General features: G+C 40.5%; 1 protein-coding gene across 1 annotated transcript; it reads left to right on the top strand.

The window, feature by feature from the left end:
• Positions 1-8,022: 8,022 nt before the first annotated feature.
• LOC117350479 (olfactory receptor 4E2-like) lies at positions 8,023-8,970 on the top strand. Its single transcript, XM_033924775.1, has one exon. The coding sequence runs from the start codon at positions 8,023-8,025 to the stop codon at positions 8,968-8,970; it is 948 nt and encodes a 315-aa protein (XP_033780666.1).
• The last annotated feature ends 8,157 nt before the right edge of the window (positions 8,971-17,127 follow it).

The raw sequence follows: 17,127 nt of genomic DNA, 5'->3' as shown, positions 1-17,127 counted from the left end.
AAAGTTGTCCTGGTTTAGCCCGCTTAGCTATGTGACTGCTGGCATTGAATATTGGGATGCCACTGCTACCACTCTCACCCCCACTCTGGTTCCATAATAATGTCTGATTCTGATTCCTCCAATCACATCTCCCAGTCACCAAACTCAAAATCAGCCCCTGCTAAATAGACCCCCCACCTCCCAAAGCACGTCTCAAGATTAGCCTCCTCCAAGATGGATCCCTCCTGATCCCCTTGAGATCAGGCATCTCCAAGTTTCACCACCCTTCTTGATCTGGGTTTCAAAATATTGGCCATGGCATCTCCCCAGGATATGGAACTGAAGAAGGAGCTGTGAGTCCCCCCTTCACTGTCGCACTTGCACTCTCTTGTCTTCCTATAGCCCCTGACCACCACCATCAAGCAAGGGAACCTGTTCAAGGGTAAACAGTAGCAGGGCTGGATGCAGGGACTGCCTAGCTTACTGCATATGGGGCTCGGCAGTAATGGAAACTGCAGCCTGATGAAGGATCTGGGCCAAGAGTTTTTGAACCTGAGTGAGAAAACAGTTTGGCTCTGATCTGAAACTAAGCACATCTGTAAAGAAAGCAAGAAAGTCAAACCCAGAATCTCAGGAAGCCAAAACAAAGCAGAAGAGGAATGATTACTCAAAATGTGTGATGGGAGATGGTAAAGCTGCTAGTCTCTCTCCTGGTCACCTTTGTGAGCGCTGTAATGCAACTTTCTGAAGCTTCCGTCATCTGTGCAGACATGTTCTTATTCACAAGGGTGAGCGACCATTTCAGTGCAGCCAATGTAGCATGAGCGAAGTACCTTCTGCAGTGACATGAGAAGATACATAGTGGGTGTTTCTGGAGAAACAGCTTTCTGTTACCTTGGCCCTCACCTCTGGAATTCATGAATCCTGGATGAGAGAATGGAAAAGGCCGCAAAGGTCACCCTGCACCAAAATCCTGCTGCCCTAGAGAGTGGCGTAGTTAACGATGAACTCATCCAGTTTTGAATATGAGACACCTACAGGAAGAAACTTCAGGCACAATATGTCTATGTTTTGTCTATATTTGATTTATTACGTATGTTCTCTTGTGAACCGCCAAGAACTTTGGACTGAGCAGTATAGAAATAAATAAAATAAATACATATCTAGAGATAGAGGGAGGGTTTGGGATGGCTCTTTCTTGGGGGGGGGGGGGGAGATGCCTGATCATAAGAGGGATTTGGGAGGTGTTGCTCTATTTGGGTGGGGGCTGATCTTGAGTGTAGTGGGCCTGGGGGTGGGGTGTTGCTCTTGTTGGGGGATTGAGTATAACCAAGCCATATTTCGTCTGCTTCACAGTTAGCCACTGTTGATGAGTCTTGAAGTCCAAATATCTTTTTAAAATCAGGATAGGTTTTGTAAAGATTGAGCACTGTGCACTGCGGCCTAAAATCTACATATGGCATCCTTAAGTTGTGCGCGCAAATTTACGCAGACAATATAATTGTTTAACAGGCCAAATGGTGCTGGTAATTGGCTAATAATCGACACTATGAGCAGACTGCAAGCCTCTCTTCTCTTTCTAGATTACTCGGTGCGATCCAAGGCTGAGAAGCTTTAGCCTCATCTGAACACTGTCCACTCTCTACGACTGCTCAGACAAAGAAGTGTCTCCCAGCAACTCAAGAGATAAAGGGAAAAAAGTGTTCAACTGATCCATCCAGTTAGCCTAGACCAGGGGCGTCCAATGTTGGTCCTCGAGAGCCGCAGTCCAGTCGGGTTTTCAGGATTTCCCCAATGAATATACATGAGGTCTATTTGCATGTACTGCTTTCATTGTATGCTAATAGATCTCATGCATATTCACTGGGGAAATCCTGAAAACCCGACTGGACTGCGGCCCTCGAGGACCGACATTGAACACCCCTGGCCTAGACTATACACGCAAGTTCAGTTTCTACCAAGGCTTCCAAACTCACTGTATCCTCTTCAAAATATCAGGGAGCCCAAAAGTTCTCACATCCCCATCCCATCATGCAGTTCATTCTGCTATAGAGTCCTGGAGCCCACCCATCAGAGACCCACTCTCTATAGTTCTTTTTGTTGTTTCTTTTCCTGTATCTACTCAATGTAGCTGGGAATCTTCTCATGGTGGTAACCATAGAACTGGACTCTTGTCTGCATCCTCCCATGTACTTCTTCCTCAGAATCATATATATATATATATATTTTTTTTTTTAACTTTATGCTATTCAATACTAATTACTGTATTCCCCAAACCCTACGAAGTCTCATCTTAGAGACCAAAGTCATCTTGTTCAATGATGTTACCCTATTAAATTTTTGTACTTTTTAGGGGGCAAAGAGTGCTTCAACCTGACTTGATAGGCTGTGGTCACATGTCTTCATTTGTAATTCTTTGTGTTACACCACATTATCACCTTCACACCTACCATGGAACAAAAAGTGACCTCCCCCCCAATCCAATCCACCTTATTTCTCAACCCTTGGTACAGCAACTAATGTCCCCCCTCCCCCACCAAGGATACCTCTATCCCTGTATGTACCTTTGGGACTACTTTTCCAATCCTTGCAGGTGGTCTTAGGTCTACTTTTCGAATCGTTTATGGTTTAGTGGAGAATGGGAAGGAGTGACACTTCTATGCTGTCTATTAAGATTTCATAATTTGGGTTGACATTGTAGGTAGCATACTATGGGCTCCTTTTACAAAAGCGCGCTGTTTAACGCTCATAACAGCATGCGCTAAACCGTCAGACGCACTAGCCGCTACCGTCTCCTCTTGAGCAGGCGGTAGTTTTTGGCCAGCACGGGGGTTAGCGTGTGATGAAAAGTCGCGCGGCTTTGTAAAAGGAGCCCTATGCCATGAGGTGTAAAATAAAATTTAGAAAACCATGATTCTGAGGAAGAAGTACATGGGCGGGTATAGACAAGGGTCAAGCAAGTTTTGTAGGATTTCCAGGGGGGGGGGGCTAGTCTGTCCCCCTGGATTGAAACATATTTTTGCACCAGTTTCAATGGTGGAAGCATAGATAAGGTACTCATGCGTGCATTTGAGTGAACATTAATTTAATTTCTTGCTCTTAAAAACATAAACATATATGCTTTAAATGTTGGCAACAAGAAAAATCTCATGGAGAAAATGACTTCTATCCATTTTACCTGTAATCTTTATCCACATGGACTCCATAGGCTGCAATCTATTGCTTTTGCACAGATGGGACAAATAGTGGAAATGACGAAGTAGTTTCACCACCTGCTTCTTTTGAGATCCTCCGAAGATCATAATCCCAAGAGCCCAAAATACAGTTTAAGTCACTTTGCTGTCTACTAGAGAAAGCCTTCAGCCTGTAGCTGTTGGCAGAGCTGGTGAGGCAGAGACGGCCTAAAGTCCAGTATTTCTGATCTTAATGTATCTAAAAATTATACTTTTGGGGAATATGCTTTGTATTTGGAAATGAACAAAGCAAAAATCTTCCATTCAAACAATTTGCTGTAAGTATCTATCTCTTTTTTGGATTTATGTGCATTGTTTACCCATTTTAATTGTTTTCTTTTATATATGCGGCATATAAGTGGTATAAAGGGGATGATGAAAAGTTCTCTGCCCAACCAATCAACTTCCTAAATTCTGAGTGTTATTTTGCTACTGTAGCTGAAAAGAGTGTTATCTTATTTTGTTAAGTGTAGATTTTCAGAAACAAAAGTCTCTGTTTTGACATTGTTTCAGATCATTGATTAAGACATATCCATGCCATTCTCTTCTTGGTTGGGCTGAGAACTTTTCAGCACCCCTTCATAGTGTGAAGACTTTCAGTGTTTGGTAACCAGTACTGAGATTGTGATGTCATAATGCCTCATTCCACCAATAAGAGCCAACCTCATCAGTGATGTCACAATGACTTGATTGTCCTATACTTGGCTCACTTTTATTATATACGATAGGGTGCTGAAAAGGTCTCAGCCCAAACAACCAATTTGCTAAATTCTGAGCTTTATTTTGCTACTGTAGCTGAAAAAAGTGTTATCTTATTTTAAGTGCCAATTTTCAGAAACAAAATTCTCTGTTTTTGACATTGTTTTAGATCATTGATTGAACTATATCTATGCCATTCTCTTCTTGGTTGGGTTGAGAACTTTTTGTACACATATTCTTTTTTTGTAGAGCTTATGATCTGTCTTGGTTTATTCGCCAGCAGAGTCTAAAAAAGCAAACATTTGAACTTGGGTCCAGTATTTTCAGCCAGCTGAATTAACCATTGGACTTCTCTTCCATTCCTTCTGTTCTCCAAAATTTTAACATAAGTATTATTTTGCAAATATATTTCACTTAGAGTTTAAAGATGGGAAAGACCAAAATAATATCTATAAAGAATTTGTACGTAATGATCTCTAACTAGCAGCAGGCTTTTATTAATAATAATAATAATAACAGTTTATATACCGCAATACCGTTAAGTTCTATGTGGTTTACAATAGATTAAGCGAGGTACAAATTGATTGAATTTAAGAGGGGGGAAAAGGAGAGTTAATAGGACCGGAAATGCGTTGTTGAGGAGAAAAAGATTAATAGGACAGAGGAATCACTATGGAGGAGAAAGAAGATGAGTGGGTCAGTTGTCTAGATATTTTAGGAACAGGTGAGTTTTTAGACGTTTTCTGAATTCCTCATAAGTAGTGGGCGAAAGCAGTTGATCTAGGTCTTTACCCCACAATGCTGCTTGATGTGAAAGAAGGTGTTCATGGTGTTTTTTCAGTTTACAACCTCTAACTGGGGGGGGAAACGAAGTAGGAATGAGAGCTTCTCTTGTGTCTGTTGGCAGAGAAGGAGAAAAGGTCAATTATGTATTTAGGGGCAAGTCCGTTTAGCGCTTTAAAGCAGAAGCAGGCGAATTTAAACTTTATGCGTGCTTCCATCGGTAGCCAGTGTAACTGCCGGTAGTAGGGTGATACATGATCGAATTTCTTTAGTCCGAAGATTAATCTACTAGTTTCAGCAAACATTCATCTCCTGCTTTGTTCACCTTGTTATTCGTTATCTCAGCTCTCTTGCTGTTTCTCATTGTCTCTTTCCAACTCTTTTCTTAATATATCAAAAAAGATAATTTCCAAAGAAACCTTGAGGAGATCATCACTTTTAAATAATAATAACTTTATTCTTATATACCGCCAGCAATCTTGCGACTTCTAGGCGGTTTACAAAATGAGAGACAGTAAATACAATAAAGAGAAACTGTACATACAACGAATTAAAGAGTATAGCAGTGTGCATCTGATAACATTGATAATGTTTACGACAGTATGTGTGCTGCAGGCCAGGAAGTGCCAAGCTGCTTACACAGAAGTAGAAATATTCCGTAAATTGAATAGAGTGTTCATGGTTAGTGATTAGGGGTTGAGGTTAACAGTTTATAAGTACAGGTATGTGATGATGTTACGAGGGGGGTTGATGTTCCGGTTCATTACCTAGGTATTTCAAGAATAGGTAAGTTTTTAGGTGTTTCCTGAATTCTTCATAGTTGTTTGTGTTTGCAATTAGTTTTTCTAGGTCTTTACCCCATATGGCTGCTTGATACGATAGCCTTTGTTGATGGTGTCTCTTATATTTGCACCCTCTAGCTGGTGGGGAGACAAATTTCAGGTGTGTTTTTCTTTCATGTCTGTTGGTTGGGAATGAGAAGAGGTCTGTAATGTATTTTGGGGCTAGACCGTTTAATACTTTGAAGCAGAGACATCCTAGCTTGAACTTCGTGCGTGCCTCCATCGGCAGCCAGTGTAGGAGTCGGTAGGAAGGGGTTATGTGATCGGACTTCTTCAGTCCGAAAATCATCCTGACTGCTGCATTTTGTATTAGTTGTAGTCTTTGCATTTGCTTCTGGGGGATTGTCAGATGGGTGATGTTACAATAGTCCAGGTGGTTTAATATTAGGGATTGTACTAGAATTCTGAAAGCTGAAGTGTGGAAGTACGCCTTAATGGACCTAAGTTTCCAGAGAGTGAAATAGGAAGAGTGGGAAGGAAATGTCAGATTGGAATCGTTTTGTCACTTCTTAATTACATAAATCATTAATTGTATCGTTTGCTTTTAGACCCAGACTGAGATGAATCACATTTTCTTCTCTTCAGAAGAAAGGAATTCTGCAGTGGAAGTATTGTGAGATGTCCTTGTAATTAAATAACATCTTGAGAAAATCGATGAACTGTGTTTGAGTATCAGGAAAGGCAGCCGGCTAGTATCACATGGTGAGTAGACTTCGTGTGGGAAAGGAGCTGATCTTGATACATGGGATTAGGATAGATTTTTTTAATGATCTCTTCACCTGGCTGAGATGGTCAGACCTTTATTCACAGTCTTAAGGATTATCATGTACAACTTGCTCTGAGGCAATTGATTATAAAATACATCAAAGAAATCCACATTATGAACCTATGAAACTATGTTTTCAAGCGCAATAAAAACCACAGAAAGTTCCTTAAGAGAGACAATAATCCATCATTTTTTAAGGTTAATGATGTATAATTGTGGGATGTTTGTAAGCATAAGAGAATATGAGAAGAAGAATCATGTGAGGTGGAAGAGTTCATTTGGGAGGGAGCAGGGCTGAGAGTATCTTGAGTTTGTCTTGTTGAAACGTGTTTAGCATTTCTTAAATATGTATGGATGTAATTTTGTAAACCGCACAGTTTTTATGCGGTATATAAATTTTTAAATAAATAAATAAACGAGAATAGAAGACCGAACTTGACCAAAGATGTCTGGCAGCCCAAATTCTCATTACTATTTATCATTTTGAAAATATTACCTGTTGGATTTTGCTCTGTACAGACACATGCAAGTGACACAATCTCCACTCGACTTAGTTTGTAATCTGGTTAAAACAAACATTTCTAACAAATAAGAGATTCTAGTAGAATATATTATAGAAAGGCAATGTGCAACATCAAAAGTCAAGTTTTTAGCTTAGAGACATTTTTCAAAACAACACTATGGTTAATAAAGAATCTTTTGTGAGAGTATATAGTTCAATTAATGTCTTGAATGTGTATATTTCTAAACACCTTCAACAACACCTCACTTCAAAAGATGTTCATATACACATCTAAGGTGGTTAAAACAATCTATTTGAAATATTTTCATATAAGCTGGAAGATCTGGTGAGGAAGTAGTACATAAAGCCTAGTACAATGAAATCTTTTGAGTATTAGGTGGTACTTCTGAGGATCTGTATATGAACATAAGAACATAAGAATTGACGCTGCTGGGACAGACCGGTGGTCCATCGTGCCCAGCAGTCCGCTCACGCGGCGGCCCTCTGGTCAAAGACTAGCGCCCTAACTCAGACTAGCCCTATCTGCATACGTTCTGGTTCAGCAGGAACTTGCCTAACTTTGTCTTGAATTCCTGGAGGATGTTCTCCCCTATGACAGACTCCGGAAGAGCGTTCCAGTTTTCTACCACTCTCTGGGTGAAGAAGAACTTCCTTATGTTCGTACGGAATCTATCCCCTTTCAACTTTAGAGAGTGCCTTCTCGTTCTCCCTACCTTGGAGAGGGTGAACAACCTGTCTTTATCTACCAAGTCTATTTCCTTCAGTACCTTGAATGTTTCAATCATGTCCCCTCTCACTCTCCTCTGTTCATGGGAGAAGAGGCCAGTTTCTCTAATCTTTCGCTGTACAGCAACTCCTCCAGCACCTTAACAATCTTAGTCGCTCTTCTCTGGACCCTTTCGAGTAGTACCGTGTCCTTCTTCATGTACGGCAACCAGTGTTGGATGCAGTACTCTAGGTGAGGGCGCACCATAGCCCGGTACAACAGCTTGATAACCTTCATCTTTTGAAGTGAGGTGTTATTGAAGGTGTCTAGAAATATACACATTCAAGATATTAGTAGAGACAACATGACACAGAGATTCAAGGAGTCTTTATATAGAATATTTAATGTGTCCTGAGCATCTGACTCATATTATATATTCTTCCCATTGTCTCTCGTATTTCTATTTCCCTACAGTTGATAAAGTGGAAGGAATGGAATTCAAGAATGAAACCAGAGTCACACACTTTACTCTGAAAGGAATGTATAGCAATCCAGACTTACAGATAATATTCTTTGTGCTGTTTTTAGTGATGTACCTGATCACTATAGCCGGGAATCTTCTCATCGTGGTGACCATCTATGTGGACTCTCAGCTTCACACTCCCATGTACTTCTTCCTCTGCAACCTGTCCGTCTTAGATGTGGGCGTTACAACAGTTGTAGTTCCTAAATTTCTTGCTAACTTTGTCAAGCAGAGCAAAACCATCTCTTTCAGTGAGTGCATTGCTCAAGTGTTTTTCTTTCATTTCTTAGAGGGTGCGGAATGCCTTCACCTAGTCCTCATGGCTTATGACCGCTATGTTGCCATCTGCAATCCTTTACGTTATAACACTATAATGAACAGACGTGCCTGTCTCCTGCTGGTTCTTTTTACATGGGTAGGTGGTTTTATTCATGGATTTGGCCAGTCAATTCCAGTGACCCAGCTGCCCTTTTGTGGCCCCAATGAGATAAATCATTTCTTTTGTGATGCTCGTCCCTTATCTATGTTGGCTTGTTCTAGTTCATTTATCAGTGAAATCACAGATATGATCAACAGCGGAATCTTAACCCTTGGTTCATTCTTGGTGGTTTTTATATCTTATGCACACATCATCTCCACTGTCTTAAAAATCCGCTCAGCTGAGGGAAGGCAGAAAGCTTTCTCGACTTGTGCCTCCCACCTCCTGGTTGTCACTTTATTTTTTGGCCCCCTTGTCTTCATTTACATGAGACCACCAGTGCAATTTGCAGGTGACAAACTGGTGTCCAGTTTTTATACTGTTGTGACCCCTTGGTTAAACCCCTTCATTTATACTCTCAGAAATGAGAAGGTAAAAAATTCCATGAAAAAGTTGGGAGGCAGGAAAGTGTCTTTATTCAATTTGCAAAGGAGCTAATTTCCTGTCCATTTAATAAAAAAGATACAACTGTTCTGAAAATCACTTGCTCTCTCTGTTCCTTAATTTACTCCCTAAAATTGGAATTATTTTGCCCTTGACTATTTTTTAAAGTAGAATTTCCATTGAAAGATATTGTAAATCTGAATGAATTATGATGTTATTAGGGAAAGGTGGGAGCTACGGTGACCATTGTATAAATCGGTGCCTCAAAATAGGTGCCATAATGGAAGATCCAAACAATACAAAATGCCACAGCTAGGTTTTTGCTAGGTAAATTGAGTTAGACCAGTGCCACCCCATTATTAAAAGAGTTACACTGGCTCCCGATTGAGAGCAGGGTGAAATTCAAAATCTTATTGCTAATGCACAAAACTGTTTACGTCTCAGTAGAGAATGACACGGTGACAAAATTCATCACCGTTCCCGTCCCTGCGGATAACCGCGGGAAATAATCCCATGTCATTTTCTAATGTCTATTTCACCTCAGTCCTTCTACACCGGCATTCTTCAAAGCAAAGCTTGTGGGTCAGTGGTTGTGGCCATTCATACTCTGATTCTTCCCTCTCTCCTTAAAGAATGACATGAAGATTGTTTACCGCGGTTATCCGCGGGGACGGGGACGGTAATGAATTTTGTCACCGTGTCATTCTCTACATCTCAGAACTGCAAAACCTAGCGTCCAGACTACAAAATCCTAAACCCTTACATGCTCTGCGCTGAGAACTTTTCAGCAGCCTCTCAAACTATTTGGATTTCTGCCAGGTACTTGTGACCTGGATTGGCCACTGTTGGAAACAGGAAATTAGGCTAGATGGCTCATTGATCTGACCCAGTACAGTAGCTCTTATGCTCTGATGTGAGCCAAGTATAGGACCATCGAGCCATTGTGACATCACTGATGAGTTTAACTCTTAGGCACTGGTGGAATGAGGCATTATGATGTCACGATACCAGCTCTGGAATGTTGCTACAAAGGGGTGCTGAAAAGTTCTCAGCCCAACCAACCAACTTCCTAAATTCTGAGCGTTATTTGGCCACCGCAGCTGAAAAGAGTGTTATCTTATTTCAATAAGTGCCGATTTGCAGAAAGAAAATTCTAGGTTTTGACGTTGCTTCAGATCATTGATTGAACCATATCCACGTCATTCTCTTCATGGTTGGGCTGAGAATTTTTCTTTTTTAATCCGTCGATAGATCTCGCAACTTCCTCCATCTTGTGAGGCCGCGGCGTGTCGGCGTGAAAACCATGCAGCTTTTTGTGCGTGCACAGAGCCTGCACACCCTTGAGGGCCTTGCTGCTGAAGACCAAGGGCTGTTGCTAGGCGGAACACCCTTAGAAGATAAGGCAACTCTTGAGCAATGTGGCATCAGCGTCCTAGCCACCCTGGAAGTTGCTGGTCGTATGCTGGGAGGTAAAGTTCATGGGTCTTTAGCCCGTGCTGGGAAAGTCAGAGGTCAAACTCCCAAAGTTGCCAAGCAGGAGAAGAAGAAAAAGAAGACGGGGCGTGCCAAGCGGCGCATGCAAAACAACCATCGCTTTGTCAATGTGGTTCCAACCTGTGGCAAAAAGAAGGGGCCCAATGCTAATCTCGCGCCAGACACCAGCGCGCCGACAATTCAGCGCAAGAAAGAAGCGCGCTGTGGGAAAACTTCATTTTAAAGAGCTCCGACAGGGAGTGTGGGGGGAATCCCCCACTTTACTGCATCGTGTTCATGCTGACGTTGGGGGGGGTGCAAACCCCCACATTAAAGAGAAAATGGAACTTTTCCTGTAAAAAATCGGAAAAAGTTCAGTTTTCTCTATAATGCAGGGTTCCAACCCCCTCAACCCCCCCCCAACAGCAGCGCAAAAACTATGCAGTAAAGTGGGGGGGTCCCCACTCACACCCACTTCGGAGCTCTTTAAAATTGTTTTTCCACAGCGCACTTCTTTCTTGCGCCGAATTGTCAGCGCTGGATTGTTGGCGCACTGGTGTCTCGGGCGCGACAGACTATGAACCATGCTAACTCTTAAAATATCTTTCTATTTGCTATTTCCAATAAAGTAGATCTGGATATAAAAATAAAAAAAATGGTAAGAGCTACTATAGATTGTATTAAACTACCATCCAATTAAGTGCAATTTATGTCAGTTACAAGGTGTTAATGGTTAATTACTGGCACTGATTAAACCTTTTAATTGAGTTTGATGCCTAGATCAACTAGGCATGCCCATTTATAGAATCAGGGCCTTAACACAGATCATCTCGGCATCTAATTTTGTTTCACTTTCATTCGAAAGATTTTCCTCGCACGCAACATATTCTAGAAGTTGGTCTGAGGTATTAGGTACCACACAACTCATGTCAATATATTTAGGACCCCTGATGAAGGCTGAGAATTTGCTGAATTACGGACCATGTAGGGTCTGAGTCTCACTTTTGTACCTAAATAAATCCTGAGGTTGCTTCATTTTGTTTTAATATGGCTAAGGGCCTGTTTTACAAACTGCGCTAGCGGCTGCAGCGCGGTAACAGCCCCGAAGCCCATAGAGATTTAAAGGACTTCGGGGCTTTGTAAAACAGGCCCTAAGTGAATTAATAAACAATATAAATACATAGTAGTAACATACATAGTAAATGACGGCAGATAAAGTTCAAGTTTCAAGTTTATTAGCTTTTAATATACCGACCATCAACAAATATCTGGCCGGTTAACAATAAAATTTTAAAAAGGTAAGAAAGAAGAAAGATAAAATAAATAGAGTGAACATTGATAACATTAACTAGACAAACTTGAAAGTGAGGGTAAAAGGGAAAGGAGGGGAAAAGTTACATATTTGAGAAGAAAAGGAGAAAGTGGGAATGGGATAAAACGTATAGGGTAGGGTCGCTTTGTTAAAGCGGTTGGTTGCTTAAAAGAGAAAAGGAAATAATAAAAATTTTTTAAGAAAAGGAAAACAGAAGGTAAGTCTAAACACAGCCGAATGCGTCACAAAATAAAAAAGTCTTTAGGCTTATCTTAAATTTGTTTAGATGTTGTTCATCGCGGAGTTGCTGTGGTAGAGAATTCCATAACGTTGGGGCAGCTACTGCGAAGTTTATTTTCCGGGTGTAATAAAAGTCTTTTATGGAGGGAATAAACAGAAGCTTTTGATCAGTTGACCTTAGAACAGTCCATCCAGTCTGCCCATACGTTATACCCATTATAAAATACATGATTAGATGAACGTGTCTCTTCTTTGATATTTCTGGACCGTAGACTATAAAGTCTGGAATTGTCCTGGGCATCCAGAAACTCATGTTCCACTTTGTGTTTTCGTCTCTCGATCTCGTTGGTGGAATACAGGTTCCCCCTTCTGCTTTGCCCGTGTTTGATCTAATTTTGGGCACCATTTAGAAAATCTACCCATGTCTCTAATAGAACATGTCATACAGCGAACGGCCTCTTTTACAAAGCCACGCGGCAACAGCCCCGAAGCCCTTTAAATCTCTAAGGGCTTCAGGGCCTTTAGCACTGTGGATTACTAAAGAGCTTAGAATATATTTAGACATCACAGTTTGTTTGTTTTTAGATATGTGAGCAGCAATCTTGAATAAATATTCTTTAGATCTTATGCTACTGCTTCAGGATACCGTAGCGGAACCCACACTTACTATAAATAAGGAAGCCCCTTAAGTTTCTGCCTACTAGAGCTGTCCAATTTACCACTTTGAATCAATTCACTGATTCACTTCACAGAATTGATTCATTTTCCCCCCAAATCAGACTTACCAATTCATTAACCAACTCTCTCACCCCCCACCCTCCATTGAGACCTGACATACCTCCAGGCCTCCTAAACCAGCAGCAGCGGTGCTCGGCAAGCAGAGGCAGTACTCTGAACAGACTGCTTGAGGCCTGCCCTGCTGGAGTCTTCCCTCTGGTACATCTGGTATATCTGAAACCGTGGATTGAAGACAAAGTTTTATTTTATTTTTCTTTCCAGCTTATGATTTATCTTTAATCTTATCTATTGTTTTGCCTTTTGTCTTTGTTTTGTTCTATTTCTATCATTTAAATTTCTCCAGAATTCTTCTGTTCAACGGCTCCCCCTTCTGCTTCTATTCCTTTCTCTCCTCTCTTCTACCTTCCAAAGTATTTAGATCAATGCTGTCTTGCTAAAATGTTTATTTTATTTTTATTTTTCCTCTAACTCTACTTTTCACTTCTCTATTACCCTCCAGGTACTTTAGTTAGATTGTGAGCCTTCGGGACAGTAAGGGAATTTTTCAAGTACCTTTCTTATTTCTAATCTTAATGTATATTTTCTGTAAACCGCTTAGAACCTAACGGATGTAGCGGTATATAAGAAATAAATTACATTACATTACATCACTGTGCCTTATCTTTGGCCTAAGGAAAACCGACCATGTCACACCTTACTACAAGCAACTACACTGGTTCCCAATTGAGGCCCACTTATTCAAACTGGGCTGCTTCATATTTAAGGCCTTTTATGGCCTCCTATCAAATTACATGATGGAAGTATTTGAGCTTACCTCCCTGACCCGCCTTTTGCGTTCCAACTCAATTTTTGCCTACCCTTCCTTGCAAGGAAGACCTAAAAAAACTTATGTGGCAAAACTACTATCCTATCAAGCATCTCACCTCAGTTGGGAACTACTCCCCATTATAGGGTCTTCTTTGTACTACATGCATTTCAGGTGAAGATTGAAAGCATACTTGTTCAATAAATTCCAAGTAGAGCCTGTGCTCTCTCTGTGTGTCTCACACACTCCTCAAGATGACGATAAAGCTCCATGCACAGTTTCATACAACTCTTATTACCTAGCGCACCCTCCCTCTCTCACCACCCAATTTTGGGTCTCCATATCCATATCTATACCAGTTATTAAAAGCTGTTCATTCACTTGAGTTCTTTTTTTGTCATGGGGGAAGCCACTGCTTGCCTTGGATTGGTAGCATAGAATGTTGCTACTCTTTGGGGTTCCAGAATCTTTTGTTACTCTTTGGGATTCCGGAATCTTGCTGTTCTTTAGGATTCTGAATGGAATGTTGCTACTCCTTGGGTTTCCAGAATCTTTTGTTATTCTTTGGGATTCCGGAATCTTGCTGTTCTTTAGGATTCTGAATGAAATGTTGCTACTCCTTGGGGTTCCAGAATCTTTTGTTACTCTTTGGGATTCCGGAATCTTGCGGTTCTTTAGGATTCTGAATGGAATGTTGCTACGCCTTGGGTTTCCAGAATCTTTTGTTATTCTTTGGGATTCCGGAATCTTGCTGTTCTTTAGGATTCTGAATGAAATGTTGCTACTCCTTGGGGTTCCAGAATCTTTTGTTACTCTTTGGGATTCCGGAATCTTGCGGTTCTTTAGGATTCTGAATGGAATGTTGCTACGCCTTGGGTTTTGGCCAGGTACTAGTGATTTGGATTGGCCACCGTGAGAACGGGCTACTGGGCTTGATGGACCATTGGTCTGATCCAGTAAGGCTATTCTTATGTACATATTACCATGATTGTTTTTGACACTGACCTTGTCATGCTCCTAAGTTATTTGTTCTTGTACCCTCACCTGTCATGTACAGTCTTATACTTAATTAATGTTAACCACATTGAATTTCACGCTGTATTGCAGTATACAAATAAAATTCTATGTCATGTTATGTTATTTCTATTCCTTTGTGTCCAACCATGAAACATCAAGTGACTCCCCCTAATCCAATCCCTCTTATCTCTCAACCCTTGGAACAGCAACTAATGTCCCCTCCCCCCAAAGGATATCTCTATCCCTGTAGGTGCCTTTGGGCCTACGTTTCCAATCCCTTGTGGTCTACTGGAGAATGAGCAGGAGTGATAACTCTATTCTCTCTATTAAGATGTCATAATATGTATTGTGTTGACATTGTAGGTAGCACACTATGCCTTGATGTCTACTATTATTTAAGTCACTTCAATCACAAACGATTTCAAATAGGAGTAACAAACAACTATCTAGATCATGAGCTCCTATAGGTTCATGGATGGACACAAGCTAAACCAATTATGTATTTATAATAATATTATTATAAATACATAGTAGGTTTATCTGGTGTCCGTCCATGAACGTAGGAGGGGAAAATCCCCTATTCGCAAATGCTTCAGTTACATCTCCAGTGATATCTCCTTTATTTTAAATGACACCACTGCGGGCTAAACACAAAAATGATACATGAAAATGTCCCAGTTCTAATAAATCTCAGAGTTCATCCATGGTTGTCAAAATTTATAGTGCCCATTAAAAATATAAAACCGGTTATATCATTGTTCACTGGTGTTCAACATAAGAACATAAGAATAGCCTTACTGGTTCAGACCAATGGTCCATCAACCCAGTAGCCCGTTCTCACGGTGGCCAATCCAGGTCACTAGTACCTGGTCAAAACCCAAGGAGTAGCAACATTCCAGAATCTCAAAGATGAGCAAGATTCCAGAACCCCAATCAGAGCAACGTGCCAGAGCTGAGATTGTGCTGTCATAATGCCTCAGAGCTAAGTACTTTTGCTTTTTTTGTACTGATTTTACAGCATTTGATAAGTTAAATAGCCTTACATGAGGTCCCGCTGAATATATGATGAGTCATACCCCATTAGACATCTGTAATTTTGGTGTGTTGGGTGTTTGAAGTTCACGGTTTAACTCATGCAACGATATCAATCTATCTGGTTTTGCTAATTACTTGCTTCAGTGTGTGCAACTATTCTAGAATAGTGGAGCAAGCTCCTGTTCCAATTGTAATTACTTCTAATTAGTGCCAATTAACATTAACATGGACAACTATTGGTTTTGTATACATGGGGTAAATAGTGGAAATCACAAAGTTGTTTAACCACCTGTTTCATCTGAGATCCTCCAAAGATTCTAATCCCAAGAGCTCCAAATACAGTTTAAGTACATCATTTTGCTGCCTACTGGAGAAAGACTTCAGCCTGCAATGTATCTAAAAATTACACCTTGTAATTTTCAGGAACATGTTATGTATTTGGAAATGAGCAGAACAAAAATCTTCCGTTCAAACAATTTGCTGTAAGTATCTATCTCTTTTTTGATTTATCTGCTTAAATAAGTTAGCTTAGCAGTATTTAAAAAAGGTTTGGATAATTTCCTCAAAGAGAAGTCCATGGCCTATTATTGAGATGTCTTGGGTTAATTCTACTGCTTATTCCTAGGATAAGCAGCAAAAAACTTTTTTTTAGCATTTGGAATCTAGCTAGGTACTTGGGACCTGGGTTGGCCACTGTTGAAAACAGGATCCTGAGCTTGATGGACCTTCGGTATGTCCCAGTATGGCAGCTTTTATGTTCTTACTGTTTACCCATTTTAATTGTTTTCTTTTATATATGCTGCATATAAGTGTTATACACACATATTCAGTAGGTATATTCTTTTTCTGTAGTGCTATTTTATAAATGTATTTCAAGTTAGAGTTTAAAGATGGGAAACACCAAAATAATATCTATAAAGAATACGTACGTAATGATCTCTAACTAGCAGCAGGCTTTTCTGCTAGTTTCAGCAAACATTCATCTCCTGCTTTGTTCACCATATTATTCATTATCTCATCTCTCTTGTTGTTTCTCATTGTCTCTTTCCAACTCTTTTCTTAATATATCAAAAAAGATAATTTCCAGAGAAACCTTGAGTAGATCATCACTTTTAAATAGGAAGAGTGGGAAGAAAATTGTCAGATTGGAACCGTTTTGTCAGTACTGTCACTTCTTAATTACATAAATCATTAATTGTATCGTTTGCTTTTAGACCCAGACTGAGATGAATCACATTTTCTTCTCTTCCGATGAAAGGAATTTTGCAGTGGAAGTATTGTGATATTATAAAAGGTTTCACTGATGGATATATCCATGTAATTAAATAACATCTTGGGAGAATTGATGAACTATTCTTGAATATCAAGAAAGGCAGCCAGTTAGTGTCACACGGTGAGTAGACTTAGGGCTTCTTTTACGAAGGTGCGCTAGGGGCTTAACTCGCTGAATAGCACGCGCTACAGTGCCGTGCACTCTAGCCACTACCGCCTCCTTTTGAGCAGGCGGTAGATTTTTGGCTAGCGTGCGCTAATCCGGTACATGCGATAAAACCGCTAACATAAAAGGAGCTCTTTGTGTGGAAAAGGAGCT

This window comes from Geotrypetes seraphini, chromosome 16 (genome assembly GCF_902459505.1).
Source record: "Geotrypetes seraphini chromosome 16, aGeoSer1.1, whole genome shotgun sequence".
Lineage (NCBI taxonomy): Eukaryota > Metazoa > Chordata > Amphibia > Gymnophiona > Dermophiidae > Geotrypetes > Geotrypetes seraphini.
The sequence above is the reverse complement of the archived record's forward strand: the minus strand, read 5'-3'. Positions and strand labels throughout refer to the sequence as shown.